This window comes from Colossoma macropomum, unplaced genomic scaffold, assembly GCF_904425465.1.
Source record: "Colossoma macropomum unplaced genomic scaffold, Colossoma_macropomum, whole genome shotgun sequence".
Classification (NCBI taxonomy): Eukaryota; Metazoa; Chordata; class Actinopteri; order Characiformes; family Serrasalmidae; genus Colossoma; species Colossoma macropomum.
The window spans coordinates 20036793-20054138 of NW_023494789.1; the positions used below are offsets into that span (position 1 = coordinate 20036793).

Below are 17346 nucleotides of genomic sequence, written 5' to 3' on the forward strand. Positions count from 1 at the left end.
ACAATACAGGGCACCAATCAGAACAGAAGTTATTTACATATGTTGGTCTTGAATGCACAGTAACAGAAATAGCCTCCTTAAGGGACAAAGAGAGGTTGGAAAATAGTCCTGTAAAAATTAATTTTGACTTTTTTTGGTGCATAAAACTACATAAACACAATGCATGGACATCGGGGAAAATAAAATACAAGATAAATAAAATTTAAGAAAGGGGCCGTTTATATAATATATCTTTGCTGTTGTAGAAAAACCTGAAGTCTCAAACATTAACTTTGTGGAAGAAGTTAAAAAAGTTTAAAAGACGAGAGAGACGACAGATCAGAATTTCAGTTTTATTTCCTGATATTTACATCTTCATGTGTTAAACAACTTGTAAATTGGCACCTTTGGTGGCAGACCACCAAAGTTTTTAGGTGAGCAAAAATATAGAAGCAGATAAATAAAAGTAAATAACACTTAATATTTGGTTGCATATCTCTTGCTTGCAGTATCTGCATCAAGCCGACAAGGCAGTGACATCACCAAACTGTCACATTCTTCTTTTGTGATTGTTTTCCATGCTTTTAATGCCGTTTCCTTCATTTGTTGTTAGTTTTTGGAGGGTGCTCACTTTAGTCTCTTCTTCAGAAGATGAAATGCATGCTCAACTGGGTTAAGGTCTGGTGTTTGACTGGACGAGGCTAAAACCAATTTCCATTTTTTCACCTGATTTGTTAACAGTGTGTTTTGGGTCATTGTCTTGCTGCATGAGGTTCCTCCAGATTGGAAGCATTTGTCTGTTAATTGACAGATAGAATGTTTATGTAGACTTCTGAATTTATTCTGCTGCTACCATCATGAGTTACATCATTTGATAAGAGTTAGCAACAAGTAGCACCTGTCAGTGTCCAGTAGTTTTGCTCACTTGCAAAAAATGGTGGTTTCACATAAAGTGTGCCATGTTCTAATTTGTTTTACACGTCTAGATATGTTGGCCTTGCTGTCCCAATACTTTTGGAGGAGACTCATCAACAACACTCATCATGAAATATTCACACAAGGGAGCTGATGTTCTTAAATAGTGTATATATAAAAAATAAGTTTGAGGTTGTGATATGACAGTGACATTATGTGATGTTGTTGTTGTTGTTGTTGTTGTTGTTGTTGTTGAAATATTTTTTCTGTGCCCCCCTTCGGTCACCCCCCCCTTTCCCAAAACAGCTACTCTTGATACTGGAGACTGCAGAAGGCTCAGTAAAAAACCTGTCCTCACCAGCTCTCAGGTAATTTGTCATATTTACTGTTATCTGTGGCACCACTGAAAACCTTGTATGCTTGTCATAATAAGAGTTCTTCATCTTTAATATAAATGAGGGAGCGGAACTGGAGCTTGCAAGCTATCAGTGAATCACTAATCCACCATTCACTGAACCGCTGGAATGTCATGGCAACCGTGAGGTAGCATGAGTGACACCTCAGAGGGCTGATCTCTGTCTGAGAAACCTGCAAACAACCTGATTCTGTTTTTGAAGAGCTTAGATGTCTTTTAAAGGAATAGTTTAATTTCAGAATCAAAGTCAGCAAAGTGATGTTTACCTCTTTAGTTTTGTGCTGGAACTATGATGCTATTTGCATGAAAATAAATATTGTTGATGAAGAGAGGCTGTATCACACACCAGCAAACACTATACTTTTGACCACAAAGTCCAACAAATATCAACACAATAAAGCTGAAATATACACCGACATGCTAAAAGTCATGGACAGGAACTAGTATAGTGTAGGATCCCCTCTAGCCGAGCAAAGTGCAGCAACTCGATGTGGCATCAATTCCACAAGTGGATAGAAGACGTTTGGAGGGATGGTGAGCCATGCCATCTAGACAGCCAGCCACAGCTCCGTGGTATTTGTAGGTGCAGGATCTCGGGTGTGAATGGACCTCTCCACCGCATCCCATAAATGCTCGATTGGGCTCATGTCGGGCGAACATATAGGTCACACCATTCATCTGAACTCTCCAGAAAGCTCCTCGAACCAATTCTGGACAACTTGGGGCCCTATGGCACGGTGCATTATCCTGCGGGACTATCCCTTCATTGTGGGGGTACATGAAGTCCATGAAGGGCTGGAAATGGTCACCAAGTAGTAAAACGTAGCAGTCACCTGTCAATGATGTGTTTAGGTGGACCAGTGGATCCAACCCATGTCATGAGAACACACTCCACACCAGTATGGAACCACCATCACCCTGCACAGTGCCTTGTTAACTGGGGTCCATGGCCTCATGGGGTCTGCGCCACACACAAACCCTACCATCAGCCTGAAACAATTGGTATTGTGACTCATTGGGCCACGTCCCATGTTACCAGACCTGCGGGATATGCATGTGGGGCCTCCTGCATTGAATATGTTTTCTGCCAGAGTCTCTTGTCTGTTCGCACAAGCAATTCTAGTGAGATGCCGGCAATCATTAAGCACCCATGGGCGGTCACTGCTTCATCCCCTGTGGGTGGTAATGCTGTGAATTGAGGAATGTTAAATGCCTGCACAACTTTGGAAATGGGATGTCCTATCTGTCTGGTGCCCACTATCATGCCTCATTCGAACTCCAGTAATTCATGTCACCCTGCCATGAGCACACTGGCCAGTGTTTAGCCTCACTCACAAGATAACACCTCACAACTCACACACCTGTGGGTGTTCCCCTGAGGTGATGCCACTTTACATACATCAGTTTACATACTGCTATCCCATGAGTTTTGGCATGTCAGTATATATATTTTTTACATTTGCAGTGTTTTTTTTTTTTTGATGAATTTATGAAAAGGTTAAATAAATTAACAGTTGTTTGCTTTGGATGACTTAGTTTTAACAGCACACTGAAACCCTGTCATGTGGAGGCTGTACTATGCAGCCAACATAAGGGCGAATAAAATACGTGTGAAGCCTGAATTTTGTCTGTACTTTTGACCATTTTTATAGATTATGGTATGTCACGCAATGTCAGAAACCACATAGGCAAGTCCATTTGAAGTCTTTTTGAGAAGTTTGTGACACTTTAGGCATGCAGTTTTCACAGTGCTAATTAGTAGTGTATAAGCTTCTATTACTTGTTAGCTACATTAGCCTTGTTGCTCCAGTACGAACCTTAAAAAATAAACTTGCGACACTAAACATTCTTTGGCTGGTTGAATTTGCAGTAAGTGAAAATTGTGTACATTATACCATCAAACTAGGCATCAGGAGATCTGATAATAAGCCTTGATGAGCTCTTGACTGGGTGTAGGCTTAGTCAGGAGATCTAAAGGAAGACTGCCTTTGCCTCTGACGCACAAATCCCTCACAAGCCCCTTCGGTGGTGTAGTCACAGCAACCTGGCCATATCTGACAGGAAGTCATTTAAAGGCCATGGAGCTGGAGTTTTTTTTCTCCCACTCACTGCATGTCTCTATGGGCCACTAGCATGTCTCTGTAATTTCTTTGCTTGACACAAAAAGCCTGTCTCTTCACAATCATTTATTAAGATGAATGCAAAGACCTTGAGCTGGCGGGATCTACACTGTGATTTAAATGAAGTGTTTGAGTTTTGGCTAGAAAGTCTCCATTGTTCTGTCTTGTGCTTGATGACATATTCATTGAACTGATACTCTTGCCAGAGCAACTTAAATTGTGGAAGCCAAACCGACACAATGTGTCCAGGAATTCATACTGCAATTCATATCCTAAAAAATAAAGACCCAATCATAGCTTGATCTTTATTTTCTAGTAAATTTATATATGTATATGTAAGTAAGTGTAGACATTGAGGACAAATAATAAATGCAGTCATTAGCAATAAGCAAACATTGAATCCCTTTCCTTTGCCAATGTTATTTTTTTGCTTAATTTCAAATTTTGCTCTCTGGTTTACTGAGCAGAATGAGGAAGGGGGATAGACAAAAAAAATGAACGTAATATAACATTTTTGTTGCTTTATTTCTTTTCTGTTTGTTTTTCTGCTCCAGCAGAAGCTTGGAAAATGTCCTTCAGGCTCGTCATCACCGTGTGACAGTCCTCCAACTCTTCGGCCCCTGAAGGCCCTCAGGGGTCCGCGTCTGTCTGCTGGAAACTCACTAGAGAGCACTATGAAATCCGACAATCTGACAACACATACGACGGCTGCAGCCACAAAAACTAAACCTGGCACCAATAATAAGACTGACAAGGCTCAGCTGGCCGGCAGTCTGGCTAAAAAGAAAACGCCCTCTGCCGCTAAACCTGTGCTGAATGGTAGTGGTGGCCCAGCAGCCCGGAAGGACAATTCAGCTAATAATGGCTCCCGGGGGTCACCCACTGGTAAGGTGGCCCAGGAAAAGAGGACCGCAACAGGCGCCAGGCCCAAGTCTTCCACTGCTGGGCCTGCTGGAGCAGTAGGACAGGTTACAGCAGGGAAAATACACAAAGCTGCGGCATCAGGGAAGGACTCCACTCAGGGCTCTGCCTCCGACAGCCCAGGGAATGCCCACTGCACCCAAACCACGCCCTCCACATCAGGCAGTGCATCACCAGAGAGCAGCATGAGTAGCCCACGCAACAACATCCATGATGCTTCTGCAGGTAAGATCATAAACAACTCTACAACCAATTCCTCATTTGAACCCTTTAAACCAGTGGTGCAAAACCTAATAGTTTAGTCCAGCCTAGCAGGTTGATGAGTCAAGTCTTCTGTCCTGTATTCATCTTCTGGATTTTATTGACGCAAAGTCACAGTGACTAATTAATTCAGTAGAGATCCTTTCTTGCCATTCTTTGGTGCATTTTCCTAGTCATGCATATAGGCAAACATTGCATTGAAAAATGTCAAAGGTGAACTGTGAATACTAAGTATTCCAGGAGATATGGACAATGCCATAGTTCTTCTGCGACATAAAGCACAAACCCATTTGTTTAATTTGCTCCCAGCATGTGGCTGTGCCAAATGAATTTACCATGAAACCCATCATAGTTAAGAGTATGACCAGTATACTCGGCAGGTACGGACAGACCAAAATACAAGCTAATTGCACTAAACACTAAAATTGCTGCAGTAGCATGTCAGTGAGGAACATATGCATAACCTGCACATCATCACTATTCTACCAAATCATATATCTCCAAAATGGTAACTTTATAGGAGAACAAACCATTTTTAATTTTAATTTGCATTGATATGATTAGATAATTTCTTGAATTTAGAAATATTTTATAGAAATTGTATTTCATTTCTAGTGGTCCCTTTCCCATGAGATTTGAATGGCACCTGGCATTTTTAAATAGGAAAAAAAAAAAAAAAACTAAAACTAAAAAGTTTTCCTATGACAGAGATGATGATGATGGTTTCACAACAGTTACCAAATAATTCATAGTAATCATTAAATAATAACTCTTAAAGAATAATAAGCCTGCAGTTTAAGGGTTAATCCACCCTATCAGCCATCTTGTCCAAGCACCAACAGCCTAAAAGCGACCATACAGCAGAAAGTCTAATTTACATAATTTTCCCCTTTTTCCCCCAAATGTTATAGATCAGCCACTACATGTGTACTATCCAAAGCTTACTTCTTTCGCTTTGAGCTGGAGCTGCAAGGCTTACGTAGCCTTTGTAAAAATGAGCAAAAGTACTAACAACTTCCAGGCTTCAGTGTATCTGCTACTTTTTTTTTTAGCCATGTGATATACTTTTGTCCATTTTTATGAATAACCTGATTCATACAACATACTTTTTTTTTCCCCACAATTATTGCGTTAAATGTCAGCTTAGTGACCGTGTTGTTCCCATGCCAAGCACCTCTGGCAGTGAGCTGTGTGTTGTGGAGGCAGGGAGAGATGCCAAATTCAGTAAAGCAGAGGCAGGCAGGCTAAGCTGGGATGGTTTTGTTAGGGATGAAAGATCGAAATTTTGGCCCGCAGAAGCTGGAGGAGCTGAGCAGAACAGCAGATGGAGTACAGCATGCTAGGGTTTAAAGGCTTGTTTTGGTTGCTGTGTGTGTGTGTGTGTGTGTGCGCGTGTGCGCGTGTGTGCGTGTGTGCGTGTGTTCGTTCAGTAAGCAGCCTTCTTAGAATTCGAACAATAAGTCAAGCTGTGCCTCAAAGTCGAAGGTCAAACCACATATGAAAACACAGGCACACACAAATGCACGGTGAAGTGTGAAGAATTAATCCCCCTGTCCTCTCACTGTTCACTGCTTCTTCACACACTCTGCACACTGTGTGTGTGTGAGCTTGTATGAAGACTGACAACAGTCTTTCTCAGTGAAAAGAGCATCATCAAAGAGTCATTCCAATCCCCAGAGAAACCAGAGAGAGCATGGGTGAAGATAGAGAAAGCATTAAGGACAGAAAGGGAAACATAATCCTAATGTAACACACTAGCCACAAGCTAACATGCTAGTCATGATACAATGATGTGATACAACACACCACATTCCCTATTATTATATATAGATACTTACCCTGTAACTAAAAAAAAGAACTTTGAAAGTTTTTTTTTTTAATTATTCTTTTGTAATGTAGGTTAGTTCAACATGATGTTTTGACAACTGGCAGCTGGCATTTTCAAATAATGTTATAAATAAATAAATAAATGATATATATACATATATATTGTGTGTGTGTGTGTGTGTTTCTCTGCGATTGTCTGATGAGCAGAGCAGGTTTTAGCTGGGCGTGAACTAAACTTAACTCGTCATTAAGCTTCTTAACTTGGCTAATGCTGACTAATGTGTTCTCCTGATTCACAGTGCAGGTGGAGTTATATAACCAACTTAGTGGAGCTAGTATTCATGGTTCGTGGTTAGCTTAGTTCTGTCCAGAATGTAACTGGTATGCAGGTTTTTTGCATATTAGTTCTGTAAAGCCTTTGATATGGTAAACATGAGTCAAGGTTGACGTGGTTTGATGATATGTGCTCTGTCTCTCTGTTCAAAATCCAATAATCCTTTTGCTTTCTAGTTCTCAGGCCAAGACCCCAAGCCAAGGCAGCAACAAAATCTCCTCTGACCAAGACTGTCCAAAAACCAGAGACGGACAAGACAAACAGGTGAGCAACACATGGAGAAAATGGCTTTTAGACCTGAAAGGCAGTGTTTCCGAGCCCCCTGCCACAAGCTAAGCTGTACTGCATAATTCTGTTTTATCTGCTTTCACACATCCGAATCATATCATTTTATGTCAACATTATCTCCTTTCTTGAGCAGAATCAGGGGTGCTAGGACAGGAAAATGCAAAATGATGCAGTGCAGGGGACTGGATTGGAGTCTAATAACACTTCTGTATGGGACATGAGCTCCCCCCTGTGGGAACAGTCTGCAAAACCCCAGAATGCAAAAAACCCCAGTGAACTGTACCTGTCATTCTCACACTCACATTACTAATGGCAAAACAGTGTTTATTCATTTCTAGAATCCTGGTTCATAGACATTGTGTTTGGTATCCCCTTGATAAATTTTTCAGGCTAGGTGCTAGAGCCTTGGTAACATTGATAGCACATGAAATATGAAAGAGTAGCATTACATCCTTTACAATGAGCTATAAGGTACCTGTACAAACGTCAAATAAATCAGATCACAATATGACAGCATAGTGGGAGTCTGTGTTACCAGAGCTTTTCTGCATGTTTAGAAATGTATGGTGAAACTGCATCTAGTTTGACTAAAATTATATTTGTGATATTTCAGTGTCCATGATAAATATGATCTCTGTTAAAAATAACAATATATCTTAATACTGAATATTAGCAAGCCTTGTCATGCACCAGTATTTATGCCTCGCTTGCCATTCAGGCCCTGTGTTTAAAATGAATATTTTTATTGTTTGCAGTGTATTTGGATTCTTAATTTACGCAGTGTGGATTCCAAGTGAAAAGGAAGCCTAGGTTAGGCTTAAATTCTTCTGTAGCCTGTGTATTTATCCAAAAAAATATGCATGTTTGACTCTTAATTTTCCAACTTCTCATAGGTTTCTTGAGACAAAATTAATTTTATGCTAAACTAACACTAGTTAAATCACACACATGATCAAAAAAAACTCTACTTCCTAATGTATCCACTGAAACTAAAACACTATGCAAATATATCAAGTAAATTTACTGTACTAATATGGAATTGTACATATTTTCACTGTAAATAGTTATGAACAGTACAAAAGTACTGCACATGTGGAAATGTACAGATATTAGGGGTGCGCGAAAAAATCGATTCTTAGATGCATCGCGATGCTGACGTGAGCGATTCTGAATCGATTCATAAATGTCAAAAATCGATTTTCTAAATATTTAATTTATAACGTAATGTTCACGGAATGCAAAAGGCGGAAATGGAAGTGGGTAAGTGCAGCGCCCGGACAGTCTCTGGCGGCACATAACAAAAACACAACTGGACGAGTGAGAAATCCGACCAGCTCCCTCTGCTTTAAAGCCAGGTTAGGTCAGGAGTCACAACTCAAATGTTTAGAAGAGCCATTTTGCCTTTCAACAAAGTCAAACCACCTTGGGAGCCACAACATTTAATGTCCAGTATGTGTTAATGTCGTAGTATGGGCTAAAAATATAAACGAGAGCGCAGATTTACTTTGCTCTGCTTTAAGCTTTAGGTATAGCCGCTTTCCTCCCATCTCCGTCAGAAAACTTTTCTTCAAAACTAGAAGAGTTTCTTGTAAAATGTCTCAGCATCCGGCTGTTTTACGAGGCTGAAGTCGCTTCTCGTTCTAATTTTCCCGTTCCACCTTAAATTCTGCCTTAGGCGCCAAATGTAACTGCTGCGCCATTTAAGGTGGAACGGGAAAATTCGAAAGAGAAGCGAGTTCATTTTCGCAACGTTTTAAAGAAAGACAGTCTCTCATTGCAGATTTAACCAACCGCGCTGCATATAAATGCGAATAAGTCCTCCAAATGTTCGTCTTAATCTCTGTTTTTTCGTTCGCTACTGGCGAGGCCAGACTTCGGGGCTATGTGACTTGCTGTCTGCTGTCTGTTCTCAGTCGTTGAGAACCAGGGCTTTCGCGCTATGCTGCGCGCTTTGGAACCAAGATTCAGCGTCCAGTCTCGAAAATACACCCCCCCCCAACACACACACACACACACACATTCTCTACAACGAGACCAACACCGAAGTTATAAAATCACTAAAGAAAACGGGAAGGATGGCTGTAACGCGCTGCGTGGACACCCATTACCACTGGATCTTATTTCAGGGTAACAGCGCATTTTTTCGCAGATGAGTGGCAGCAGCGTCTCTGAATGAGATCCTCCTAGTTCACTTGCCACATCACTTCCATTTGATTTATTAATAAAAGATATTTTAGATATTTAAAGCAAAGTATTTGTAATGATCCATAATGCATTTACATTACGGATCATTACAAATACTTTGCTTTAAAACTACCAAGTCCTCAGACAGTAGGAAGATGGAAATCCTGTATAGAGAAAAAAGATGCATCGAGATGCATCGATAATCGTTTTATAATCGCATCGCAGCCCTTTGAATCAGAATCAAATCGAATCGTGAGGTGCCTAAAGATTCCCACCCCTAACAGATATGTTACTAAATTATACAATAGCATATAAGAATTGATGGTATATGTTAAAATTACAGTAAAATATTACAATATGTAACTGTGCAGTCTTGCAGTAAAAATGGTTTTTATAACAATGAGGGAATATTATTGTTAATATGTTTATTTCATTTTGTTGTTCAACCAACAATGTATTTTATGCAATATTAAGCAGTATTTGGACACGTTGATTGTATCAGGTGCTGGCTGTTCTGTGCTGCATGATTTGACAGAAACTGCTTGTTCAGACTAAGCAGAGTGGTGGAAACTTCAGAAGTAGCGAGCTGCAGCTCTCTGCACTGTGAAAAACAGCGAAATTAGTAATGAAAATGACCAGAAATTGTATACCTTATTTATTAAAACAATACATTGTGATTTTACAAATTTACTGCTCTCTGGAGGCTTGTCTGCATACAGTCTTGGCTCCACTGGAGGCGCTCACCTTCTGAACACATTCAGACTCCTACAGGACAGCGTGTCTGCTCCACACACAGAAAACCGCACTCTAACCAAACTCATGTGATGTTTCGGACAGGGCTGAAGCTGCACGCACAAGTCATGTCTGATTGGCTAGAGTGAGTGAAATTATGTACTGTGCGCACTGAGCTTTTTGCCAAATATGCTTTTCAGTCGTGACGTTTTTACCTTTTCCTCTCACTGTTGGAGCGACGCAAGACAGAGTGAAGCAGCACCTGCGTCGCTCCAACAGTGAGAGGAAAAGGTAAAAACGTCACGACTGAAAAGCATATTTGATTGGAAATTCTTGGTGCGGGGTGGGACAGAGAGACCAACTACAGAAGTGCTGGTTGGTTGTACATTTTAAGTAATCTAGCAACATGTGTTTTGTTGATCACGGTTGCGTCAGATGTGCACATACATATAACAAAAGGCGCTTTTGTCGGCAAGGACACAAGTTCATATGCCGATACCGCAAAAAAAAATTATATTTATATGAGAGCTGTCTGTCTGTTCCCCAGCCCCACAAATAAAACAAACAAGCCCAAGGCCACAGTGAGAAGCGGAGCAAGTGTCAGTGGCTCTACAGCAGCTCGGACAGAGGCAAAGAGCAGGAATACCGCTTCAGAAAACCATGGTAAGAGATTCTCTGGCTTCAGGTGGTTGTTTAGACCTCATGAGTCAGTAGTATTCATGTAAATTAAAGCAATATTACATTACCCACTTTAATGTAAATTTATGTATGCATACATTTCCAACATTTTTTAATTGTTAAAATATATTAAAATATTGGAAAGTTATTGCTAAGACGTAATTGCTCATATCTGTTTTTTTCATTCAGTTTCTACCAGACCTAGCACAGCCCTGAGCTCCAGAAAGCCTACATCTCCCAGGAAAGAGGACGAAAAGGATGGATCCAAGGTTCCAACTACTAAAAAACTAACAAGACCCAGCACAACAGAGTCCAAACCTATCACCAAAGCAGGAAAACCCACAGTGTCATCCTCTAAACCATCTTCCACTACTCCAAATAAAGCTGTTCCCAAGCAGAAAACATCAGAAACACCAGCTGGAAAATCTTCTCCTAGATCTGCCACACCATCCAAACAGTCCTCTCCTGCTGCTTCCAAAAAGCCAGCTGCTGCAGCGAAGGATTTAGTTTCCAGCCCCAAACACTCAGAGTCCAAACGGGCCCCCCAGGAGACCAACTCTGCTGTAGAGGAAGTGAGGGAACAGGTGAGTGGACAGGGTGAGAGCTCCACAGTTCCTTTTTCGTCTGTTTCATCTCATGTTGGCACAGTTTTGCCAAAACAGTCTGCTTCGGTTCAGGATTCTGCACACGAAACAGTTATGTTGGCTTCTAGGGAGCCTTCAGTTATTGAGAAAAGCACTGATTCACAAGTTAAATCCAGCATTGAAGGGAAAACAGAAACTACAGTTCAGACAGCAGTACAAAGCAAACTGAACCCTGTAAGTACAGACACTATGCAGAGAGAGGTGGGAGGGCCAAAAGTTGCCTCAAGTCATGTGATTCCTCCTCATCACAGCACTGCAGCAGCGCAGGGAAATATTACCCAGAATTCTTCCAGAGATTCTGACTTGCCCCCTGATACCCCCTGCAGTCTGGGCAGCACAGATACACCCCTGGAGGATTCGTGGAGTGGCATACACCCCCAGGTCAGTCCTGAATCAGAAACAGCAAGTGCCACCACATCCTCGGACGACATAAAGCCACGCTCAGAAGATTATGATGCAGGTGGCTCGCAGGACGATGACTGCCACTCCCACGAGCGCGGCGCATCCAAATGCGGGACGATGCGATGCCCTGACTTCCTGGGTCGCAGCAGCAGTGACACTAGCACCCCTGAGGAGCTTAAAATGTATGAGGGCGGGGCCGGGCTGCGGGTGGAGGTGCGGCTTAGAGGCAAAGAGGCAGAGACTACAAGCGAAGAAGAGGTGGGGCGTCGGAGGCCACCATCCTGGCTGAGGCGTGATCAGGACACCGTAAAGGAGGAGAATTCTGAGATGAATGCCATGGTAACGGATGTAAAGAAAGTGCCAGACCATCAGCTCTTCTCATCTGAGGAAGAAGAGGAAGAAGAGGAGGAGGAGTCTGAGGATGAAAGGTCTGAGGTTGAAGTCTTACCCGGTGGAGTCGCGGCTCCTCATGGCGAACCTTCACCCCAGTTCCAGGTAGGGGTGTACATCCCTGAACTTACCTGACTCAATTTGTTTACGATTCAGTAGATCATGAAATCTCAGATTCAGTTTGATTAGTTTGCTTTGCTATGATCCAAAAATATTTTAACAATGAACTTTACTGCAGCAAGAAATCTTTAAACTCATATTTTGAATACTTTTTTTTGGTAAAATAATACATAGTTTTACAATAGTGTAAAAACACAAAATACATTGTTGGTTTTGAAATGTATGCAGTTGAAAATCTGTTATTAAATATATTATGTTATTAAATATTACTATTATTAATTCAAGTATAACATTCCAAAAAAGTGGATGCAGTTGAAATGCACATCGATGCATTTTTACACCCTTAGTTCCAGGGCATTGTGAACCTGGCGTTTGAAGACGGTGTGGAGCAGGAGAACGAGCAGCTGGAGTACCAGTCTGCTTCCGGTTTCCGCCGGTCAGTGCTGCTTTCGGTGGACGAGTGTGAGGAGCTGGGATCTGAAGAGGGGGGAACACAGACACCCCCACAACAGGAGGAAGATGCTGTCACACCATGCGACGTCTTTGAGAGCGAGTCCCATGACAGCCGGACCCACTGCGACTCCCAGAAGCCCACCAGCACGTCAAAGGGCGGCTGCAGTTCCAGTGTCCTTCAGGAGGGGGAGCCTAAATCTGTGGTTTTCCTTACAGAGGTCCAGGAGTCTCCTCAAGAAGAGCCTGTGTATAACGAGTCCCAGCCAGACACAGACGTAAATGCGGTTGCACCTCAAGAACGGCCCTGTCACCTGGACCTGCGGTTGACCGAACAGTACGGCAGCCTGCAGTCTAAACACACAGACAGCAAAAGAGCTGACTTGCGGCTAGACTTAACTGAGCCGCAGGTGACCGCTAGCTCATCACCTGCTCACCCTGCCCAGTCCCCAGCAGGTAATGTATAATATTAGAGCCACTTCCCCCAATTCCCACCAAATTCCTGCCTCAAAATCACCCATCTGCACCCACAGTCCCTGCCAAAGTGACCCAACTGTCCTTGCAAAATACAATCTTCCACTCAAATGCTCAATTTAGCACTACATGTAGAGGTTAAATCTTCCTAGAATATGCTTTTGTTTATAACCTCTAGAGTACCACATAAGCTAGAGCATTCCTGGCCCTTGTTTTGTCTTTCTTCCATTACGTCAGGATCTCTTACTTTTGGAAAATTTGACCAATCAGGTGTCAGTCACACTGACAACTTAAACTACCTTCTCACTGAGGCACTGTGCCTGAAAGACGTTTACAAATGGCAGCAATGAAAACTTACTTGCCTGCGTTAAACACGCAATATCCTAACAGTATGCTTATTGAGACCACCTGCCTAGTAGCATGAGCTACATTAGTTGTACCAGTGCACTTTGACATTAGTAAGGGATGCAATTATTTAGCATTTTTATTTTTTTATTTTCTTTTTTGTTTAATAATGAAAAACATCTATACATATAGCAAGCTCATTCCATTGAGGAAAAGACTGTTTTTTTTTGGTTGACTTTTGTTTATTTTCTGTTGTTTACTATTGTTTGTTTATGCAAAATTCAAGCGCTCTTTGACTTGGCCGTCAAATTTGGAAGTAAATATGCACAAAAAGCCCAGCAGAAGTTGAGCTCATTCGGTAACTTCCTTTGCTAACTCTGCTAGCCTGAACACCCATTCTGTAACAGTCATACATAGTTTGACTGCAATGGAAAGGGGCTCTGACCAGTGGTTTGTAAACGTATCTTTACTCAGGATCAGCATGAATGAGCTTAGCCCTGATCCTCAGACTATCTGTGTGTCTGGTTGTTAGTCAACACAAACCAGGAATTCTTGCATGCTGACTCTAGCCGTTATTGTTTTCTGTCTTTTATGAATCCCCATCAATCTTGGTTTTGTGTTTGTGTGTGTTTTATTTTTGTTACTTCATGTATTCATTTCCTTTATCTCATTTCCACTAGAGCACGGTGTTGCTAGTCAGTAGGTAACCATTTTCTTGAATTGTAGTTTTCAGTTTTATGTTGTTTGTTTTTTTTTATGTGCACTGTAGTACTTCTAGATTTTTCTGTGTATTTTTAAACAAAGGTCCTGCTATGTCTCTCTTTTTTCACACTCATGTTAAAAAGTTACAGCCACTGTTAAAAGTTTATGCATACAATTCATATTGGCATATGAATTGCCAAATGGTCAGTTATCTTTTGCCAGCATGTTTCTCATATTTGCAATAACTGTCAGTATATCAATGTATAAATAAGGTAGTCTGTAGTTAAAAAGCAAGATTTACATGTTTATGTTTCTGTATGTGATTAGGTAGCTGTAAAGAAAGAGTCACTCAGTTTTGCACGAATCTAGATTATAAAGATCTTTTGTGCCTGAGCAATGTTAAATTATACCTGCTGGCGCTGGCAAAAGCATGGCTTTTTTGTTTTGTTTGAGTAGATGTGGATAAAAGAGACACATTCAGTGTAGACTTCTTTCTGTCTATCACCTTTATGGCAGCTGTCAATCCTTATCTCCCAAAGTCCAGCCCTACTCCACTCAGGACTTTGGTATTCGACATATCTGCTTAATTGTAAGCCACTAATCATTTAATCATAAAAACATCTTGATTAAATGACAGTGGATGATAATGTAATAACTCATTTTAAATGTATTTTTGAAAATCAGTCAAATGATTAGGCTATATGTAGTGCACTCTTAAAAATAATGGACCTGCCCCCCAAGGAACCTTTCAGTGGATGGTCCTTAAAAAAAATTGTTGGACATTGTTTTTGAGCAGTGCCACAGAAGAACCACTTGTGGTTCCTTTATATTATGTGGAAGTACTTGAAGAGGTTCTTTACTCAAATTGACAAAAATGTTTTTTTAAAGACCCACCCACTGAAAAGTTTTTAGAAAACTTTGAGTGTAAATAAGATGTACAAGTGAAGGTTGAAGAGCTTCAACATAATGTAAAGGTTCTGTTTGTCCTATCTAGGATCCCTTATTTTTAAGAGTATAATGAGCTATTTTAGGCCACACTACATCATGAAGGACACAGTTGCACTAGGGGTGAAACTCTTTAGAACAGTTTGCAAATCCAGAAACACGTCAGCCGCATGTTTTAAGAAACAAATGTCTTGCTTGAAACAAAAAAGCCCCATCAACGGATAAAACCCTTGGTCATTGTGTAGTATTGTCAATTGTTTTTAGGGGACTTTGATGGTTGTGACAGATTGGATCAAAGCTGCACACATGACCGACGCTCATCTAAAGTGCTGTCCCCCATTTACGAGCTCGACGTGGGAGAGGCCTTTGAGCAAAGCTTGGATGCGGACAGGACCAACGAAGAGCAGCGAGGGAAGGAAGATGAAGAAGAGATGGAAAAAGAGAACGGGATGGAGGAGGAGGATGAAAATAGCAAGTTTGCAGAACGTGACTGGAGTCTGCTCCGGCAGCTTTTGTCTGACCAGGAGTCCAGTCTGGGCATCATAAATTCTGTCCCAGAGGATTTGAACCTGGCTCAGTATCTGATAAAACAAACCCTGTCACTGTCTCGGGACTGTGTAAATGAACAAGCCTTTCTGCCTCATGAAAAAGAAAGTTTCAAACGATGGGCGGAGCTTATTTCTCCTCTGGACGACTCTACCACCAGCATCACTGTGACCAGCTTCTCTCCTGAGGACGCTGCCTCTCCGCAGGGAGAGTGGACCATAGTGGAGCTGGAGACTCATCACTAAAACGGACAGACTGAGGGATTATATCATGCTCTTTCAGCATTTGAGGATTATCAGGTGTTTTTTGGATTGTTATGTTCTCTTCTTTCCTCTCTATGTGGATGTTCCTCATTGTTTTGGAGAAACTTTGAGACGTTTCAGCCACAGATTCTTTATGATTTTGCTTAACATTACACCCTGCCTACTGACTTGTCTTCATAGGTACTTTATCAAGGAGTGGATCGATGGACTCAATGCATTTAATTTGCATGTGGACGTTTTTTCTAACAAGTAATACTGTTTACTCGGTGTCGCTTTGATCTTTGTAGAAAACAAAAAATGCATAATTCTCAGCTTTTTCTGTCTTTAAACCATGGTTAGACAACGGTTCTGAACAGAGCAATCAGAATATGTAGTGAGTCTGGTGGTTTACATTTATTGTTGTGCTTAATAAAGTGTGTGCTTATAGTTGTGTTTTAAGTCTGGTATAATTGATGCTGTGTGAGTGTTGCCAAATTGGGCCATTTTTCCACCCAACTGTATGCTTTGCATGTTTTTTTGTTTGTTTTTTAAACTTCTAAGCAAAATGGCCTTGGACTGGTTGTTATAACTTGGTGCTATATATAAAAATAACCAATACGATGTCAGACTTGTTATGACAGAAGAACCCTTTCTGGTGCTATATAAAACCCTTTTCGAAAGGGTTCTTTAAAGAACCATCTACAGCACAATCTCCAAAGAACTTCTGCAAAGAACTCTAATCATGCAACAGGTTCTTTGAGTGTTCGTGGTTCAGTGTAGAACCATTTTCTTTACTAAAGAATCCTTAAGAACCGTTTTTAAGCGTGTTACGCTTACAATGAATTTGTCTTGAGTTCAAACATTTATGACATATATAGAACAGAGCAGACAAGCACAGAGACTATTAACAGGTGTTTATTTAAGGGACAAATAAAATAAAAGCAGAACAAAGAATAAGAGAATTTAAATCTGAATTGCTTACAGACATGCATAGATATGTTATCTGAGAGGGGCTGTGGGCTGAACTGGCTTTGTGCTTCTCTGTGTTCAGTGTCTCCAGCTCCCTCCATTTCTCCTTCTGTCTCTGCTCTACGTGCCGTGAGAAACAGAGGTTAGCCTGCTCACACTGTCTGCTCAGACAGACACAACTGTCTGTACTGGAAACAGTGTCACTGGAACAGAGGGGAATGTGTCAGAATGGTTGTATACAGCATACACGAAAAATAGTACATATTACTTCAACTCTTCGTTTCATTGGCAAAAACAAAGTTGTCCCTTTTCCAGACTGGAAACTTTACTCTGTTCTGTGGTTTCACCAGGTGATCTTGTCAAAATCAACACTGCTAGAGGTTCCTGAAATTCTTCCACAAAAGTTACATCAAATCATACATATGGTTAGATATGGTCACTTTTCCCAGTGCTTTCCCAAAGC

The 17346-nt window shown here is 41.2% G+C and overlaps 1 protein-coding gene across 6 annotated transcripts in view; it reads left to right on the forward strand.

Annotated features, from left to right (window-relative positions):
- The window catches only part of btbd8 (BTB domain containing 8), a 47579-nt gene extending 31218 nt beyond the window's left edge, over positions 1-16361 (forward strand). For 4 of the 6 annotated variants that reach the window (XM_036570445.1, XM_036570449.1, XM_036570448.1 and 1 more), the window contains 7 exons: positions 1201-1262; positions 3984-4575; positions 6949-7036; positions 10524-10639; positions 10844-12195; positions 12558-13116; positions 15391-16361. In XM_036570445.1, the coding sequence (XP_036426338.1) occupies positions 1201-1262; positions 3984-4575; positions 6949-7036; positions 10524-10639; positions 10844-12195; positions 12558-13116; positions 15391-15917 (3296 nt within the window). In that variant the 3' untranslated portion in view covers positions 15918-16361. The remainder of the gene's footprint in view (positions 1-1200; positions 1263-3983; positions 4576-6948; positions 7037-10523; positions 10640-10843; positions 12196-12557; positions 13117-15390) is intronic. The other 2 variants (XM_036570447.1, XM_036570450.1) reach the window with 1 other exon arrangement.
- Positions 16362-17346: the final 985 nt, after the last annotated feature.